General features: G+C 38.8%; 1 protein-coding gene across 1 annotated transcript; it reads right to left on the bottom strand.

Annotated features, from left to right (window-relative positions):
- Window positions 1-9,210: 9,210 nt before the first annotated feature.
- On the bottom strand, window positions 9,211-11,536 carry LOC110608224. The gene is made up of 2 exons (XM_021747436.2): window positions 11,412-11,536; window positions 9,211-9,935 (listed from the first exon to the last, which is right to left on the bottom strand). The coding sequence occupies exons 1-2, from the start codon at window positions 11,463-11,465 to the stop codon at window positions 9,327-9,329; spliced, it is 663 nt and encodes a 220-aa protein (XP_021603128.1). The 5' UTR covers window positions 11,466-11,536; the 3' UTR covers window positions 9,211-9,326.
- Between the last annotated feature and the right edge of the window lie 8,829 nt (window positions 11,537-20,365).

Raw genomic sequence — 20,365 nt, 5'->3', positions numbered from 1 at the left:
CAAAGTGAAGATGACCGACTACCTGAAATTGGATAAGATGGAGGCTAGTGCCATCATTAAGGGGTCAGTTAAGCAGACAGTGGCACAGTCTTCGGGTTCCAAGACCCCAGGCAGAGGAAAGTTAGATCCCTCTTCTCTGAGCGCAGTAGCTTCAGGCAGTAAAAAGTGGGGCAACACCACTAAAAAGCAGAAGAAGAATAAGTTCTAGAACCATTTGAAGTCAGGGCTGGGATTAGGTGGTGGCTCGAGCTCAGGTTCAGAATGTTTGAGGTGTGGTAAGCTACACAAGGGAGTATGTCGGTTTGGGACGACAGCCTGCTTCAGGTGTGGGCAGGAGGGGCACATGGCACGGGAGTGTCCTAGAGCAACTTTTATGGCACAGTCCCAGCAGACAGCTTCAGGCAGTGTGGTTCAGCCGGTAGCTCCAGCTATGACGCAGGGCAGAGGCAGAGGGAGAGGGGCAGCCTCCTCTTCAGCAGGTTCCCGGGGTGAAGGTCCATCAGCTCCAGCTCAGATCTTCACTATGACACAGCAGGAGGCAAACATGTCAAACACTGTGGTGTCAGGTAATCTCATCATTGGTTGTTCAGATGTGTATGCTTTAATGGATCCTGGTGCATCTCATTCTTTTGTTGCTCCGAGAGCCGTAGAGAGGTTGGGTTTGATAGTCTCGAGGTTAGAGTGTCCCCTCTGGATCAGTGGACCCAAGTGTGATCCATCAGTGGCAGAGTCAGTCTGCCGATTTAGCCTAGTGTTTGTTGAGAGTATATGCCTTCTAGCCGACCTTGTAGTTCTAGACTTGACAGATTTTGATGTCATTCTAGGGATGGATTGGCTATCTGCTCATGGTGTTACCTTGGACTGCAGAGACAAGGTAGTCAGGTTCAGAGGTCAGGATGGGTCAGAGGTTGTTTTCAGAGGAGACAGGAGGGGTACACTTAGAGGTTTGATATCAGCCCTACAGGCTCGTAGGTTGCTCAGGAGGGGTTGTCAGGGGTTTCTAGCTCATGTGAGAGACCTTGATAGTCAGGTTAGGGAGCCCGCCTCAGTGCCCGTGGTTAGAGAGTTTTCATATGTCTTCCCAGACGAGCTTCCAAGACTACCACCTACTAGGGAGATAGAGTTCGAAATAGAATTGATGCCTGGAACCAGACCGATCTCTATCCCTCCCTACAGGATGGCACCAGCAGAGTTGAAAGAGCTAAAGGAGCAGTTGCAAGAGTTGGTGGATAAGGGTTTCATCTTACCGAGTACCTCACCTTGGGGTGCTCCAGTGCTGTTTGTGAAAAAGAAGGATGGATCCTTGAGACTTTGTATCGACTACAGGCAGTTGAACAAAGTCACTACCAAGAACAAGTACCCGTTGCCTAGGATCGATGATCTATTTGATCAGCTAGCAGGAGTAGGTTGTTTCTCCAAGATAGATCTGAGATCCGGGTATCACCAGCTAAGAATCAGAGAAGAAGATGTGCCGAAGACGGCGTTCAAGACTAGATATGGGCATTATGAGTTCCTAGTAATGCCGTTCGGGCTAACCAATGCCCCTGCAGCATTCATGGATCTCATGAATAGAGTTTTCAGTCAGTATCTGGATCACTTTGTTATTGCCTTCATCGATGATATCTTAGTGTATTCCAGAAACGTAGAGGAGCATGCCCATCATCTGAGGATAGTTTTGCAGACCCTGAGGGAGCACGGCTTGTATGCCAAGTTCTCCAAGTGTGAATTCTGGTTGAGGAGCATATCATTCTTAGGGCATGTTGTGTCGGAAAAAGGAATTGAAGTGGACCCCAAGAAGGTAGAAGCTGTAGCTAACTGGCCCAGACTCACTACAGTGACAAAGATTAAGAGCTTCTTGGGTTTGGCAGGTTACTACAGGAGGTTCGTCCAGGACTTCTCAAAAATTGCCGCTCTTATGACCAGATTGACCAAGAAAAATCAGAGGTTTGTGTGGTCTCACCAGTGTAAAGAGAGTTTTGAAGAGCTGAAGAAAAGGTTAACGTCAGCACCGGTGTTAGCTCTGCCCACCAGTAATGAAGACTTCACAGTGTTTTGTGATGCGTCCCATGTGGGACTAGGTTGTGTGTTGATGCAGAATGAGAGGCTAATTGTTTATGCTTCTAGACAGCTGAAGAAGCATGAGTTGAATTATCCTACACACGACCTAGAGATGGCAGCTGTGATCTTTGCACTCAAGATGTGGAGGCATTACCTGTATGGGGTAAAATGTGAGATCTTTATAGATCATAAGAGTTTGCAATACATCTTGAGTCAGAGAGAGTTGAACCTGAGGCAGAGAAGATGGGTAGAACTACTTAGTGACTATGATTGCAAGATCCAGTACCATCCGGGTAAGGCAAATGTTGTGGCAGATGCCCTAAGCCGAAAATCACTTGGCAGTTTGTCCCATATCACAGCAGAGAGGAGACCGGTGGTGAGGGAATTCTATAAGCTCATTGATGAAGGGCTGCAGTTGGCGTTGTCTGGTATAGGTGCTTTGATAGCTCAGATGAGAGTGATACCCGTGTTTCTGGAGCAGGTGGCTCAGAAACAGCACGAGGACCCCGAGTTGGTAAAGATAGCCAGAGCAGTTCAAGCAAGCAAGAATGAAGAGTTTAGATTCGATAGCAAAGGGATCCTCCGCTATGGGAACAGGTTATGTGTACCAGATGACGTGAGTCTGAAGGGAGACATTATGAGGGAAGCTCATAATGCCAGATACAGCGTTCACCCTGGAGCCACCAAAATGTACCAGGATCTGAAAAGAGTCTATTGGTGGCCAGCTATGAAGAGAGAAGTGGCACAGTTTGTGTTCGCCTGTGAGGTTTGTCAGAGGGTGAAGCTGAAACATCAGAAGCCGGCTAGAATGCTTAACCCACTGCCTATTTCTGAGTGGAAATGGGAGAATATAGCTATGGATTTCGTGGTGGGGTTACGGGCAACGTCCAACAGACTAGACTCCATATGGGTGATCGTGGACAGACTAACCAAATCTGCTCACTTCATCCCTATCAGGAGTGGCTATTCTGTGGACAAATTGGCACAGGTATATGTTGAAGAGATAGTAAGGCTGCACGGGGCTTCAGTATCAATAGTGTCAGAGAGGGGACCCCAGTTCACCTTCAGATTTTGGCGGAGTCTGCAGAATGCTATGGGTACCAGGCTAGACTTTAGCACTGCTTTCCATCCACAGACTAACGGACAGTCAGAGAGGACCATCTAGACAATAGAAGATATGCTCAGAATGTGTGTGCTAGATTTTGGCGGTTCTTGGAGGCAGCATCTACCCTTGGTGGAGTTTGCCTACAATAACAGCTATCATGCTAGCATAGGGATGGCTCCATATGAAGCTTTGTATGGGAGGAAGTGCAGGTCACCTGTTTGCTGGGAAAAAGTGGGAGAAAAGGCCTTAGCAGGGCCTGAGCTTGTAGAGATCACCAGCAGGGTAGTGCCCATTATCAGAGAAAGGATCAGAACTGCTGTGAGCAGGCAGAAGAGTTATGCAGATATCCGCAGGAAGCATCTAGAGTTCCAGGAGGGAGATATGATGTTGCTTAAGGTGTTTCCTATGAAAGGGGTGATTCATTTTGGGAAAAAAGGTAAGCTAGCTCCACGGTACATCGAACCCTTTGAAATCTTGCAAAAGATCGGGAATGTGTCGTACAAGTTAGACTTACCTGCTTCAATGGAGAGAATCCATCCAGTTTTCCATGTTTCCATGTTACGGAAGTTTGTGTCAGATCCGAGCAAGGTTCTTAGTGAGCCTGATGTGGAGATCCTAGAAGATCTCACCTATGCTGAGCAGCCAGTGCGGATCCTAGACTCGCAGATCAGAAAGCTAAGGAACAAGGAAATCCTGATGGTGAAAGTCCTTTGGAATCACCACAACATAGAAGAATGTACCTGGGAGACACGGGAGTCCATGCTTCAGCAATACCCCTATCTCTTCTAAGGTATGTGTTCTAGGATATGTGTTCTTGATGCTTTGCTTTGTTTTTGCTTGTTTGTTGAACATTCGGGGACGAATGTTCTTAAGGGAGGAAGAATGTAATACCCGGCTAGACTCAGGCATCGGAATTCCTACCGTTCGGTGGAATATCGGATGTCGAAACTCTCTAGAAGGGTAAAATATGTTTTTCTAAAATATTTTCATGTGTTTTAAGGTTTTAAGTAAGAAAGAAATTGAGTTTTTGAAAGAAAAGCACCAAGGAAGGAAAGCTAGGTTCGGCCGTCGAACATTGGCCCCTTGCGGAAGCACTTTTGGCCCCCGAAGGTGGTCTGGCCAGCCATCTATAAAAGGCCCCTTGTCCGAAAATGGGCGAGTTTTCTCTCTCTATTTTCAGGCAAAGGTGAGATTTCGCCCTTCCATGGTCGATTTGTTGTTTTCCTTCAAATCCTACGAGTTTTGACAAGCTTTTACTTTATTTTGAAGATTTTTAAGCTCAAAACTGAAGTTTTGAAGTTTGGAGACCTCTGGAGCTTTTTCTCCCAATCTCCAAGCTTGGATCGCATCCCCTCTCGATCTTCAAGAGGTAAGTATAGATCCTCACCTTCTTTTATGTTTTAAGTAAGTTTTGAAGGGTTTTAAGGGGGTTTGATGCATGTTTAGGCTAGTTGTAAAAGGTTAGGGTTTATGTTAGTTTAATGCTAAAAGTATGTTTTATGTGTTAAATGTGATGATATGTTGGGGTTTAGGCTAGTTCTATGCCCCTATATGCTTGAATACATGTTTATGCATGCTTATGAGTGTTGTGTATGAGTTTGGAGGGTTTGGGAGGCAAATGTGTATGAGGTGAATCTGGTTCTGCCACTTCTGGAGGACCCAGGTTCGGTCGCCGAAGCCTTGTTCGGCCGTCGAACCTGCCTGTGGAGGCAGTTTTGGCCGCCTAAACTCGCACTCAAAAGTTTGACTTTCGGCTCTGGAAGAACCTTCGGCCGCCGAGCCCTGCCCCCGAAAGTGCCTGACTTTCGGATCTGTAGGGGCTTTCGGCCGCCGAACCTGCCACCGAAAGTCCCCTGCCCAGCCTTCCTTTGCTTGTTTTCCATGCACGTTTGGTGATGTTTTAGGGGGTTTTTGGGGAGTTGTTTAGAGTCATGTTAGAGTTTGTTTGGTCCCTCATTTGAGTCCACCTTTGTAGGATCGGACCAGAGGAACCGAGGATGCCAGCAGTGTTAGCTGCTTTAGAGTCAGTTTAGAGTCAGCCAGAGGTGAGTAGAACTGAACTTTATGTTTTAAAGTAACTAAATTTCGAGCATGATCATGCATCACGAATGCCATGTTATGTATTAGGTTGTTTGCATTAGAACTCACGAATATGATGCATTGCATAATATGATGTTGATGCGGATGGATATTGGATGACCCATTAGCCCTCGATATGATATGTTATGATACGGTATGAAAGTCCAGTGAGGCCCATTCTACGCCCCTGGCACGTTGGATATATTATGTTACGTTATGTTAAGAGAAAGACCAGTGAGATTCATTCTACGCCCCTGGCACAGTTGGATGTGTAGAGGGCTATTAGCGACAAATCTATCCTTGATGTGATTTGTTTGTAATGTGATGCATTTCATGAAAGCATGGGTTTAATAAATTGTTTTACTGTTCTGCTCACTGGGCTTTAGTAGCTCATCCCTTTTCCCTAACCCCTAGGTTGCAAGGACAGAGATAGCTCAGGAGGTCAGCAAGGGTAATAGTCATGGTCTTGTAATATGTAATAGAATAGTAATGGACATGAAATGTAAAATGATGTAATAAGTTGTCTAGTAATATATTGAGGTTTAGTATTATGCTTGGCCCTAATGTATGGTTAATCCCTTTTTGTACATGATCTTAATAAATGTTTTAGATGATGTTTTTATGAGATATGAATCAAGCTTGACATATGTTATGTTGACCCACTAGAGCATTTGATGAGGGCTCTAGTAGGGATTTTATGTATATGGTTTTAGTGCATGCACAGGTCAAGCTTGGTAGATGAAAAGTTTGAAATTTTTATGAAAATGTATGATCATGTATGGGATTTTATCAGGTATGTCAGGATGTTTGTAGGCTTGCTACGGGTCCCGGCGACCTTAAGTCAATCTGGATCCTAGCGCCGGTAGCGGTCCGGTTTCCGAGTCGTTACAATTGTCATCCCTATTAACACTCGGTCCTCCTACAATCGCATGAATAGTCCCCATAGGTTTATTTTCAGGAGTGGTTTCGGGAATTGTTACCTTGAGCTCGGGCCTTCTATCTTTTCTACTCTTTCTAATGAACTTTCAAAATGAGTCATTTCTTATTAACCTCTTGATCTCGTCTTTCAACTGCCAGCACTCCTCCGTTGTATGTCCGTAGTCTTCATGAAAATGGCAGTACTTGGTCTTATCTCGCCTCCTAGCTTTCTTAGGGTTGAGTTTAGGAGGTCATCTAACTTCCTTGTCGTTTCCTGATCCACATTAAAATATGTGTCTTTGAGTCATTCAAAGGAGTGTAATTCTTATTCTTACCTCAGTCATTCCTTCTTTAGGGGACTGAGTAACTTTTAAGTTCTCCTCATCTCCTTGCTTCTCCAACTTTTGGTCTTGCTTTTGGCTCGTCTTTTTGTCATCTTTCTAGTACTTTTAGACAGCCCGTACTGGCTTACAATCGACATTCTTTGGAGCATCATCTAAGGATTCCCCTTCCTTGAACTTATCTTTCCCTTCGGACCGCTTCTAGATTACTTTCGTCCGTGTTTTTGAGGTATCGACGGAGGCTTCCTCCCTTCCCTTGGGAGCCATGAGTGATGCCTCCTTCGATCTTTACATTGCTCGAAAGTAACCTGCAACCTTCTGACGTACTGTAGCATTTGCTTGATGCTTAGATTGTTGAGATTTACTTAGTTGACCATAGAGGGTGTATTTTGTCCATTACCAAGAGTGGGAGAAATAAGGGCGTCCTCATTGGTAACAACCTTAACAACAGCCTAAGAATTTTCAGCCATGTCGAGAGAGAAAGGTAAGATTTCTTTTTAAGAGAAAAGGGGATAAGAGACTGATCTTATTCCAAATGAACAGAGAGAATTCAATGGATCTCCTAGCAGTGGAACCAAATGATGTTTTTGAAACCAAATTGATAACGTGACCGAAATGGAGCTGTGCTATGATTGGTCCAACAAAGCTATACTGTGATTGGTCCACCTACAAGACAGAAAATGTGAGGTAGTTGGTGTCTATAGCAGCCATTTCGACGCTCAAGTTAATAAGTTGAAGAGAAAGGCGAGTATATTATATAGAACTCAAGAGTAGTTGTGTGGGAGAATAGTGTACATTTATCTATGTGTTCGTTCCCCTTTTATATTATAAAAAGGTAGGGCTAAATATAACATTTCCTAATAATCCGGCAATGATGTGACCGACTCATTGTGAAGGATCTTCACCAGTTAATTGGTCGAGAATCCCGTTATCGCAGGTATAAAGGAGATCTGCTAGATTGCAACTGTTAATGAAAACTTCCTTATGGAGCCTCCCTTGAAGTTGAGAGCACGAGTCTGTCCGAGCTGTCCTAAGACTGACCTGAAGCGTCCGAGTCTTCTTTTCTCTCAGCTCCGGGCATCATAGTTGTTTGAATCTTCCTTTCTACGGGTGGGACCGTATATTAGGTGGGACCATATATTAGTTTATCGATTTGACCACGAGACCCTATCTTATGATAATAGCTTATTACCTATTTTGAACGAGTATCATGTAACATCACACATAAAATAAATAATTAATATCAACAACCACATAAACAAACTTCAAGACATGTTCAAGAAAATGCTACTTCAAATAGTCTATTTTTAAAAAAAAGGTCAAGAAGTCATAGTACGCTGATATTCTAAAATAATTTAAGTGAAATCCAATTTACATATAAAATAGTGGCATATTAATAATTATATTTACTTGTATATTGAATTATATTTAGCTAGATTACAATTAAATTTAATATATTTTTTCATTGAATTGTTTTGTTTACTTTTTTTTCCTTTTTGCAAAAAATTCAATGAATCACAAAGTTCTCTACTCTTATTATATATCTTAAAATAATTAATATTAATTTATGAAAAGATTTTTTTTTTGAAAACGATAAGAATTTTTTTAATGATCCTTCTAAAATGACAAATAATTATGAACAAGTAATATCTAAACAATAAAATCTCCTACCATTAAAACGTAATTAGATTAATTAATATATTTTCTCATTAATTTTATTTATTAAAAACATTTATTTTTTAACTAAAAGTAAATAATTCTTAGCCTTTTAGATTTAGGGTGAATTAATATCTAGAAGCGCCATGTTGAAACATTGAGGATCTTTCAAGTCCAAGTCTCCCTTACTCTTTGATTCACATTTCATTTGTGATTTGAATTACTCCGACCCCACCAGAAACTCTATATCAAAGGGTTCAAGTCTTTGCATATGGAAGACGGTGATAGAAAGAAGGACATCACATATAAAGAAATAGCAAGCAGGAAAGATTTGATTAGGACCTCTTTATTTGTCTCCCTTAGATAAGATTTTTTCCTTCCACCAAAGGCCTAGTTAGCAAAGCGCTCTCTAAAAGAGTAAAAAATTTTCCTCTTGGTTTGTGGAAGGTTAGAAGGGAGACCCAAGAACTTCCCTGGAATTTCAAAAGGACTAATATGTAAGATATGAGCAATGCTACGTTTGATTTCTACAGGTGTATTTGGATCAAAGTTAATCTGGATTTGTTTATATTAATAGTTTTTCCACAGGCATTTGCATAGCATGTCAGAATCAACTTGATTTCTTCTTCTTCTTGACATATGGCTTTAGTATAGATAATTAAGTCATCAGCGAACAGAGGATGGGTCAAGGTTGAGCCATCTCTAAATAATTTGATTCTTTGTCTTGAATATTGAGATTTATAACGACTGCGGAAAATAGTATGCATGATAGAAATATTAATCTGAATAAGGGCCGGTGGAAGTTGAATACTGATGACAGAATTAGTGGTGGCGGCGTGATAGGTGATCATTTGGGTCATTCGAAGTTGGGGTTTACTATGAGATTCGGCTGGTGCAGCTTGTAGGAATCACAGTTTCATGCTCTTGTGCTTGACCTGAATTTAACATAGGATATGGGCTGTCACAAGCTAAAGTGGAGGTAGATTCCAAAAGCTTGGTGAAGCTGGTGTGAAAAAACCAAAAGGGATAACTTGTGGTTTAAGAATTAGCTCCTGTTTCAATCGTGCAATATATTTCTAACGTAAAATGAATGTTTTCTAACACAAGTTAATCAAATTTACATATTATTTACATGCTATATAATCAAAATAAAAATAAAAATAATTATCTCAATTCTCAAAAATTACATGAAATCTCTTAAATCTCCTACACTTTCTCTTGGTGAAAGATTCAATTCTAGTCAACTCCATTCCTTCTCCAATAGGCAAACTAACACAATCAATTCCTTTCTTCCTATTCAAAACCTGACCAAAAGAAACTTCATATTCTCTATACTGCAAATTATGCCCTACTATAAGACACCCACTAGGGTTAAGATCAACCATCTCAAGCAACTTCAAATGACCCTCCAATTTCCCATCAACAACAAGAAAATCTATTTTCTTGTATTGCATGGCTACCTTGAAAGGGTTTCCTCCTGGAACAAATTCAATCACATCTTCCAGATCTTCAAGATCTGGAAGATGCAGATCATGGTTTCTGCATTTGTTGATGAAATTTTGTTGTTGATGATGATGAGGAAGAATGCAGATGAGTTTTCCTCCTGTTTGCTTTGCTGCTACTGCTAAAGAGATTGTCAATGGAGTTATGCCTTGTGTGGTTATTTCTACCATTAACTTGGCTTGCTTCCCAGCTGCTAAAGCTGATAAGAACTCCATGCATTTGGGTTCTACGAGTTTTGTGCTTCCATATGAACTAGTGTTGTCTTCTCTCCTTGACTGCAAATTAATTATAAAAAAAAACATTTAAGATTAATTATTCAAATTCTACTACAAATAACGTCAAATTAAGAGAGGGAAATATGGGGAAAAATATTTTTTTTATCATATTAAATATATATAAATTAATAATTAAAACTTTAAATTATATTTAATTAAAATTCAATTTTTTAAAAAAATTTACTCAATCCATCCGAAAAAAAACCATTAATTCATCCCGAAAAACTCACTCATTATCCATTCGAAAAAAACTTCCCAGTTATTTTAAAAAATTTCATCCCTCCATTAATTTTAAAATTAATAATCAAATATTATAAAAAAATTAAAATACCTAATATTTTAAAAATTTAAATTTCATCAATCCATTAATTTTAAAATTAATAATAAAGCATTATAAAAAATTTTAAATACTTAATATTTTAAAATTTTAAATAATAAAATATTTAATAAATAAAATTAATAAATTTTTTAAATATATATATTTTTTAAAGTTAAAAAACTAATTAATAAATTTTTTATAATATAAAATTTTTTTATATTTATATATATTTAAATTTAAAAAAATAATTAATAAATTTTTTATAATATAAAATTTTTTTATATTTATATATATTTAAAATTAAAAAACTAATTAATAAATTTTTTATATTATAATAAAATATTTAATAAATAAAATTAATAAATTTTTTAAATATATATATTTTTTAAATTTAAAAAAATAATTAATAAATTTTTTATAATATAAAAATTACATAGTAATTTTTCTTTTTTTTTAATAAATTTTTTAAATATATATATTTTTTAAATTTAAAAAAATAATAAATTTTTTATAATATAAAAATTACATAGTAATTTTTCTTTTTTTTAATAAATTTTTTAAATATATATATTTTTTAAATTTAAAAAAATAATTAATAAATTTTTTATAATATAAAAATTACATAGTAATTTTTCTTTTTTTTTTTCCTACAAGATATTAGGACAACAGATACTAATTAATAAATTTTTTATAATATAAAAATTATATAGTAATTTTTCTTTCTTTTTTTTTTTCCTACAAGATATTACATTGCAGACCGCTCATCTGTAACATACTTTTAAAAAACAAATAATTAAAATTTTAAATTTTCTTTTCTTTTTTGCCTCCAAAAAAATACTCATACAGCAGGTCGGACAAGCTGTAGGATTCCCGTTCTGATTGTAAAAAATACGCAGAAAATATTTTACTACAGCAAAAATAAAACTCAAATCATTCATATTTACAAATAATATCACACGAAAATTAAATAAATAATGTTGAAAAATGAAAAACAAACAACATATTCAAATAATGTAGCTTTAAGAATCTTTTAATTTTTTCAAATAATCAATAACAAAAAATATTATATCATTAATTTTATAAAAAAAATCGTACTGATTTTTTACCTAACAAATAATTTATTTAAAATAAAAAAAAATGATCAGAAATTGAATTACCAGTTGAAGACTGTGCAAGTAAGCTTTCATGGCAAATTGAGGAGACCACTCCATTAATAGAAAATTGAAGCAATCTTGATTGGAAAGAAGGAAAACAGATCAGGAAATTATTAGATGATGAGTAATTTCCGAACAGATGAGAATGGGATATATAGAGAGAGGAATAAACTCTGAAGCAGCAGGACTCTGGTGTACAGTTGTCGACGTCTCATGCATTATCGTAACGAGATAGAGACATTTCATGGACTGTTGACATGTGGCAGTAGCATGGCATTCTTTGGCCTTTTTGCCGGAAAGTTGCACAGCATTCAAAGAGGCCAGATTGCATGTAGGTGAAGGCGTGGCAGGCTACGATAGCGGCTTCTTGTGGAATTGCTTGCGGGAAATTGGTTCTCTCTAAGATTCTTACAAGTAGATACTTACATAAACACGTGTCGCTACCAAACTTCTTGTCTTCAGAGTAGTCAGCAGACTCCCCCGAAATCCATCAACTACTAACCGCTTGCAATAAAATCATGCATGTTACCTTATGGGCTAAATATTTAATTTTTCATGCATTTATTTGAGGATGTCCAATTGAGATATTTAAATTAATTTTGAAATTTGAAGTCAAATTTTATTGATTTATTAATTCTAACTCAAATCATAAAAAAATAAAATAAAATAGTTAAATTTCTTGATTTTCTTTATATTTGAGTTAAATTCATTTTAAATTAAAATTTTAAATTAATTTAAATAAAAATTTGAAAATACAATAAATTAATTAAATATTAAGTGAAATTGAAGTTTAAATTATTTGGTATATATGACTTCTCATTTAAACAAAGAATTTAATTTTTCATAAAATAAAATAGAATTAATTTGCTAAAATTATAACACACATCTTTGAAAGCTAAGAGCTTTATCATGCAAAGACTTTAAATTTTTATTTTTTTTTTCTTTTTATCATGCAATAAAAATTACATTTTAAGGGGGAGTGAGCTAAATCAGAAAATTACATAAAATGAGCATAAGACTCAAAGAAGAAAATCGAATCCCTATAGAAAATCAAATAAAAAAACTAACTCAAATTAAACCAAAAGATACGAACCAACAAAATAAATAAATCCAAAATTGTACGTCATAATCCATTATTGGCACATTGCACTGATTGTAAAACCACTGCACCAAAACAACATCCCAGTGAAGACCAATAGAAACACACAAAGTGTATCAGAAGAATCAACAATAAGGAAAATACAACTCAAAACAGAAGGTAAAATAGACATGCAATACAAAAGGAAGACAAAAAGGCCCAAAGCAAGCAACTCCGAATCAGCAAAACAACACCACAAAGAGGCGACATAGTAGAGCTCAAGGGCAATCTAAGGCCCATGGGAGCGTTACCCACTAGACGAAACGGTGCAGTCCCAGAGATACCCACGTCACAGAGAGGAGGACCTCCCTAGAAACCAAATTCAGAGCAACCCCTGATAGCAACAGCAGACCTAGAAAACACCCTCCTAGCAATTAACCATCAAGAGCCTGCAAAAATGAAGCCAAACAAGAAAACAAAAGAAAACCATAATGTAAAGTGTTTAATTTTTATATTCGTAAGTAGACTCTCAAAATAGATTATCATTTTAACTATAAATCATTATATTTACACGACTGCCAATACAGTAGTAAAACTATAAAGGCAATTGAAAAGAAGACAAAGATTATGACATTCATTGTAGTGGTAACTGATTTTTTAAATATAACTTTGCTACCGCATCAACCCATATATTAGTATGTTTAAGGATAGACCTGAATAAGAAATGATGAAAGCATGAATCAAACTTCACAATAGATGCCACAGATGCATAAATTTCTCATGGCATTGACTACAAACAATGTTGGATAATATTGGCAAGAATAACATAATCAACTTCACACTCAAAATAGGTTCTCGAAAGGAAAAGTAAGGAGAATAGGAAAAAAAAGTCAAAGCTAGTTGTATTTTGGATTCTCTACCTCTAAGATAAGGCATCCAGTTTCTATGGTTTTGTCGAACAGATTACTTATTTTCCTTTATCAGTTTCTCGTTTGAATGTTTATATTTTTGTTTTTTTTTTCATGAGCTTTAAGATGAGGACCCTTTTAGATATGTTAATTTACTGTGGTTTTGTTTGTCTATGTAGATACAATAGTTAAGCCTTTGTCGCAATCTCTAGTGAAGGGGGAGCTTAGAGAGTAGGTGACAATGCTATTGAGATAGTCGACATGCAGGCTTCTTCAATGGCTATATGAGAATAAGAGTGCCTTGGTCCTACTTCTCCTTCTCACTCTGTCATCACCGGCATGAGATCCTTTCTCTATTTCTAATGGTGAGTATGTCCTTATGGTTTGTTCTCTAGGTTGAAGGATTGATATTCAGGTTCTCGACTCCGATGGTTGTCTTTGTTTATTCTACTAGTGATGAAGTTCAGGCGAAAATTGCTAGCTGGGCGGTGGTGATGGCCTCGAACACTGGTTTTTTTTTTAGGACAAGTTTCTTTCTAGGCTAGGTTGTTTCACAGGCCTGAGTGTATAGATTTGTTTGGTTAAACTTGTGCTAGACCTATGGTCAACTTGTTTTGTCTTGCCCCATAAGCTTCCATAATGAAAATTGTATGTCAAAAAATAAAGTTATCTTTTATATCAATAAATATAAAATTTTCAATCTAGTTTAATAAAATCTTCAGTTTAGTCCCTATATATTTGAATAATTCTACAAATTAGTCTATGCCATTAGATTTACCGTAAAAACTATTGTAATAAGTAAAATACCCTTCATTATATTTTAGTATAAAAAAATTAACTCCTTGAGATTTAATAAAATTGACAATTTAATCCCATAATTTTTTTTTTCTACAATTCACTTTAATATGATCTTGAAATATTACAAGTATATATATATTTATAAAATTATCCCTAATATTACAAGCACATATATGTTTACAAATTGATCCCTAAATATTATACTTAATTACAAGTAAGTCTTATATTTTTATTAAATTAATCATTCAAGTATTTATGAATAAACACATATTTTCTAAAATAATCCCTGAATATAATTATTTTAACGATCTGAAAACCGGATCGATACCAGCCAGGGTTCAGATCGACTTAAGGTTGCCGAAATTCATAACAAGCCTGCTATACATCATGTTACATCTGATAAAATTCCAATATGATTTTAAAACATACATAAAACATTATCAACATGAACCAAACTCAGTATGCACATACATACATGGCTGTGAACATAAGAGTCATCATCAAATGCTCTAGTATAATAATCATTTCATACTATAGTTTGATTCAAACATAATATGAAACTTAAAAGTTTTACATACTAAGATGATTGACAAGGGGTTCAGAAAAAATTTTCAACCAAAGCAACATAGTAAACCATAATAATATTACATGTCCACAACTAAAATATTATACAAAGAGCTATACCAAGAAAACTATTGAACTCCCACGCAAACTCTGATCCTGCAAACCTAGGGTTATGGGAGAAAGATAAGCTACTAAGGCCTGGTGAGTAGAAACATGGTATAAAACAGTTTAATAAAACATATACTTGTATTTATGCATTATAACATAAATAAATCACAATAAGATAGACTTGTCACTAGTAACCCTCCATAGAATTTAATAGTACTTGGCCCATAACGAATGCTTCTAAAGACTTCCTCTTAAACATAACATATCCATAGTGGTAGGGCCGTAAAATGGGCACCCTAGTCTTTCTCTTATATAATATCAGGTGTAATACCCGGCTTGAGTCCGGCATCGGAATTCCTATCGTCCGGTGGAATCCAGGATGTCGGAATTCTCTAGACATGTAGGCTTTAAGTTTTTCTAAAGTCATGAAGTATGTTTTCATGTTTTTAAGTTAAATGGAACTAAGTTTTTGAATGAAAAGAACCAAGGCATAAAAGCCAGATTCGGCCGCCGAATGTGACATTCGGCCACCGAACATGCATGGCTTTCGGTTTCACGATAGGCCACCGAAGGTGGTCTGGCTAGCCACTTATAAAAGGCCCTCAGTCGGTTGAAAGGATAAGCTCTGCCGTTTCTTTCACTTTCTGAGGTGAGACCCTGTCCTTTTTGAGTTTTCTTCATGTTTTCATCAAATCATGCAAAGGTTTGATTGAATTTTTATGGATTTTGAAGGTTTTGAGCTAAAAACACAAAGTTGTGCATGTTGGAGAGTTTGAAGGAGAGTTGCTCCAAAACTTCACGTTAGGATCGTTCATCTTCTTGTTTTCAAGAGGTAAGTGAAGATCCTGAGCTTGTGTTCATGATTTATGGAAGATTTTTGAGGTTTTGGGGGAGAGTTGCATGTTTAGGGTAAAAGACAGGTTTTTGATATTTTTGTGAGAAAAGCTTGTATATGTGTGATATGTTTTGTGTTGTTGGGGTTTTTAGGTAGTTTTTGACCCCTTTGAGCATATACTTGGGTGTATGCATGTTGAGGAAGTGAGGTGTTTGAGTTTGGGAGAGTTTGGTGCATTTTGGCGTGAGGCAGAGCAAGGTTCTGCCTTGCTGATAAACCCAGCTTCAGCCGCCGAAGAATGGTTCGACCGCCGAATGTGCTGAGGAGGTGGCTTCGGTTGCCTAAGCTTGCCCCCGAGCCTTTGGACTTTCGGCTCTGGAGGGGAGATTCGGCCGCCGAAGGTGCCGCCGAAGGTTAGAGACTTTCGTCTCTGGAGTGCCTTTCAGCCCCCGAAACTTGCCCCCGAAAGGGTTCGGCTGCCGAAAGTAGAGATTCGGCCGCCGAAGGTGCATGAGTTTCGTCTCTGGAGAGGACTTTCGGCCGCCGAACCTGCCGCCGAAAGTGTTCTGTCCAGCCTTCTTTTGCATGCTTTGTATGGATGTTTGAGTGAGTTTACAGGGATTTTTGGGGAGTCTAATAGAGTTGTTCTTAAGCTAGTTTGGTCCCTCATTTGAGTTTATCTGTGCCTACACAGACCAGAGCAGCAGTGAGTACTGCTCCAGAGTTTTCAGAACCTGCAGAGTCAGTCCCGATAACCAGAGGTGAGTGGAACTAAACTGACTTCTTTTAATTGAGAATGAAATGCTTTTAGCATCATTCATGCATCATGAGTATGCAGTAGGTTGTTTGCATTAGAAGCCACGAATATGTTGCATTGCATAGTTATTTGTTGATGTGGGTGAATGTTGAATGACCCAATAGTTCCAGACAAGAAGTCCAGGACCCCATTCTGCGGCCTGGCAAGTAGAGAAAAGTCCAGGACCCCATTCTACGGCCTGGCAGGTATAGTAAAGACCAGGTGCCCAGTCTACGCCCTGGCAAATGGTAAGTACAGGTGTTATATACACATATACATATACAGTACAGGAAGACCAGGACCCCAGTCTATGGCCTGGTACGGAACAGTTACTGGGACTATGTGGTGACAGGTTTACCCTTGCTGTGGATTGTCTGTGATATGATGCATTCCATACGCTCATGTTTTAATGACTTGTTTTACTATTCTACTCACTGGGCTATAGAGCTCATCCCACTCCCTTAACCCCAGTCTTGCAGGTTCAGTGTACAGTGTACAGGGGAAGTCCAGCAGAGTACAAGAAGAGAGAAGAGTTGTGTAATAGAATATTGTGGACATGTAATATTAAAGAGATGTAACCGTTGTGTAAAGTTAGAGTTGTGCTTGACTTAGTTATGTTTGTGTTGTAAATCTTTTGTATACATGGTCTGTTTATATAACTGTTTTCCAGAGTATGTGAAAAACCATGCTTAACAGGTATGAGTTAACCCATCTAGAGCCAGCTCTAGTCAGGGGTACAGAGTACAGAGTACAGAGATAATGCATGCACAGGTTAAGCCTTGGTTCAGAAAGAGTTTTTATTTTCACAGAAAATGTATGATCATGTATGAGATTTACAGGTACACAGAGAGTATAGCAGGCTTGCTATGGGTTCTGGCGGCCTTAAGCCGATCTGAATCCTAGCGCCGGTGACGGTCCATTTTGGGGTCGTTACAGATTGGTATCAGAGCCCTAGGTTCACATGATCGGACCGATAGAGAGAGTGTCGGGCTCATAGAGGTTAGAGGAAGTCAAGCACAATAGGGAATCATGTCCACTAGGATAGGATGTTGAGTCCTGTCTATTTGCTGCTATGATATGCATGTGTATGATTGTGATATATGAATTCACTAAATGCTGATATGTTATGTTATGTGTTGTGTTCCAGAGTTAAAATGCGAGGAACTCGTCGATCAGCTCGATTGACTGGAGTCCCACCAGATAGTGAGAGAACAGCTGCTTGTCCTCCTGCACTGCCAAGGGCAAGGTCTCAGAGATCTAGCAGGGAAGGTACGTCAATAGACCCTAGAAGGTCTGTAGACGAGAGCAGAAGAGGTACAGTTAGAGGAGGAAGATCAGAGGAGGTGAGGGAGGCTATGGAGATTGATCAGTCTATGGATGAAAGCATGGGTATGGGTAGATCTGAAGAAGGTATGGCAGAGTCGCAGGGAGGCGTTCAAGCCTCAGGTTTTGACTATCCATCCTTTCCTCAGGACCCAGGGTATTCGACGGGAGGTATGTCGGAGTACTCTAGTTTTGTTCCATATCCTACTTACATGCCATATATGCCTTATCCTCATTATTACCCACCATATCCTATGTATCCACCTTCCCCTACCCATCCAAGTGCAGCACACCCAGAGCTGAATGAACCAGTACCTCCACCACCACAACCAGAACCAATAGCTCCTGTTGTTGACAGACATCAACCTAGTTCATCTGGCGGTAAGGTGCAAATGACAGAGTACTTAAAATTGGATGCTCCAAAATTCAATCCGGGAGATGATCCATTTGAGTATCTGAGAACTGTGAAAATGATTACTGATGAGTTGGGAGCAGATGATAGCAGAGCCATAGAAATGGTGGGGTTTACACTTAAGTGTAAGAAAACTCGCGAATGGTTCAAGAATTATATAGCGCCCAGGATGGACAGTATGTCATGGGGAGAGTTCGCCAATGAGTTTGCAGGGTGGGCTTTTCTTGATAGCTCTAGGGAGATGAAAGTAATAGAATTTGAGCAGTTGAGACAGACAGATGAGATGAGTGTTGACGAGTTTACAGATAAGTTCCTGGATTTGCTTCAGTATGTGGGTTAGGCCTATGATACTGATCAAAAGAAGGCAAGGAGATATACTATGAGATTGCATCCCAGGTATTCTTCCTTGATTCTTCCAGCGGAAAAGGAGAGTTTTCACTCTATAGTGGATGCAGCCAGGAAAATGGAAGCAAGTGCCAATATTCAGAGACAGTCAAGGGCACAGGCTTCGGGTTCTAAGGCCCCCAGTGCAGCAACTTCAGGTAGCAAACGATGGGAAAAGGCAAAAGGAACAAAGAGTAAGTTCTGGAATAAAGTCAAGTCTGGTCTGAGAATAGGTAGTGGCGCAAGCTCTGGCGCAAGCAGTTCAGTATGTAGAAGATGTGGGACCACACAAGGGAGCTTGTCAGTTGGGATCTTCAGCCTATTATAGGTGTGGACAGGAAGGGCATTTTGCTCGGGATTGTCCTCAGGTGACGTTGGCACCATCCCAGCAAATGAGTTCAGGCAGTGTAGTACAGCCAGCAGCTCCAGCCGTACCTCAGAGTAGTGGCAGAGGTAGAGGGAGAGGGGCAGCCTCTACTTCAGCAGCAGGTTCCCGAGGTGGAAATCCGGTAGCCCCAGCATGGATTTTCACTGCGACACAGGAGGAGGCTAACACGTCGAACACAGTGGTGTCAGGTAATCTCATCATTGGGTGTTCAGATGTGTATGCTTTGTTGGACCCCGGTGCTTCTCATTCCTTTGTTGCTTCGAGAGCCATAGAGAGGTTGGGTTTGATGATTTCTGAGTTAGAGTATCCTCTCTGGGTCAGTGGACCCAAGTGTGACCCATCAGTGGCAGTGTCAGTCTGTCGTTTCAGTCCAGTGTTCATAGAGGGTAGATGCCTTCCAGCTGACCTTGTGGTTCTAGACTTGACAGATTTTGATGTCATTCTAGGGATGGATTGGTTATCTGCATATGGTGCGACCTTGGACTGTAGAGAGAAGGTAGTGAGTCTCAGAGACCAGGATGGGTCAGAGTGTGTCTTCAGAGGAGACAGGAGAGGTACACCCAGAGGTTTGATTTCAGCCCTTCAGGCTCGTCGTTTGCTTAGGAGGGGTTGTCAGGGGTTTCTAGCTCATGTGAGAGAGTTAGACAGTCAGATTAGGGAACCAGCCATAGTACCAGTATGTAACGACCCGAAAATCGGACCGCTACCGGCGCTAGGATCCAGGTCGGCTTAAGGCCGCCGGGACCCGTAGCAAGCCTAACATAACATCCTGAGAACCTGTTTAATCCCATACATGATCAACATCATACATAAAAATTAAAACTTTTCTTTCATACATTCTATCATACACCAAACTCAACCTGTGCATGCACTGAACATAGTCATAATCATATACATTGACCCCTCTGTGGGATCTCAACAATGCCCCAATGGGCGATATAACATATGTTGAGTTGGTTTACATAGACATCATAAAAGATCTAGGATCATGTATTAAAAGGGATACCTTACACATAGGTCAAGCACAACCTCTAATCCTCAATATCATTACATTACACAACTATTCATAATCTTACATCATTCTTACAAATTATCATGTCCACATTCTATCTATTACATACATATGACTTCATTACTCTTGCTGACCTCCTGGTCTACCCTGTACCTGCAAACCTGGGGGATTAGGGAGAGGGGTGAGCTACTGGAGCCCAGTGAGCAGAATAATAAAACATTTAAAACATATGATAACATGGAATGCATCACATCACAATCATATCACATCAAGGATGAAGTTGTCACCAATAACCCTCTACATAGTCCAACTGTGCCAGAACGTAGAATGGGTCCTGGTCTTTCTCTTACA

This window comes from Manihot esculenta, chromosome 2 (genome assembly GCF_001659605.2).
Source record: "Manihot esculenta cultivar AM560-2 chromosome 2, M.esculenta_v8, whole genome shotgun sequence".
Lineage (NCBI taxonomy): Eukaryota > Viridiplantae > Streptophyta > Magnoliopsida > Malpighiales > Euphorbiaceae > Manihot > Manihot esculenta.
Note: the sequence above shows the minus strand (reverse complement) of the source record. Positions and strands in the feature narration are given on the sequence as shown.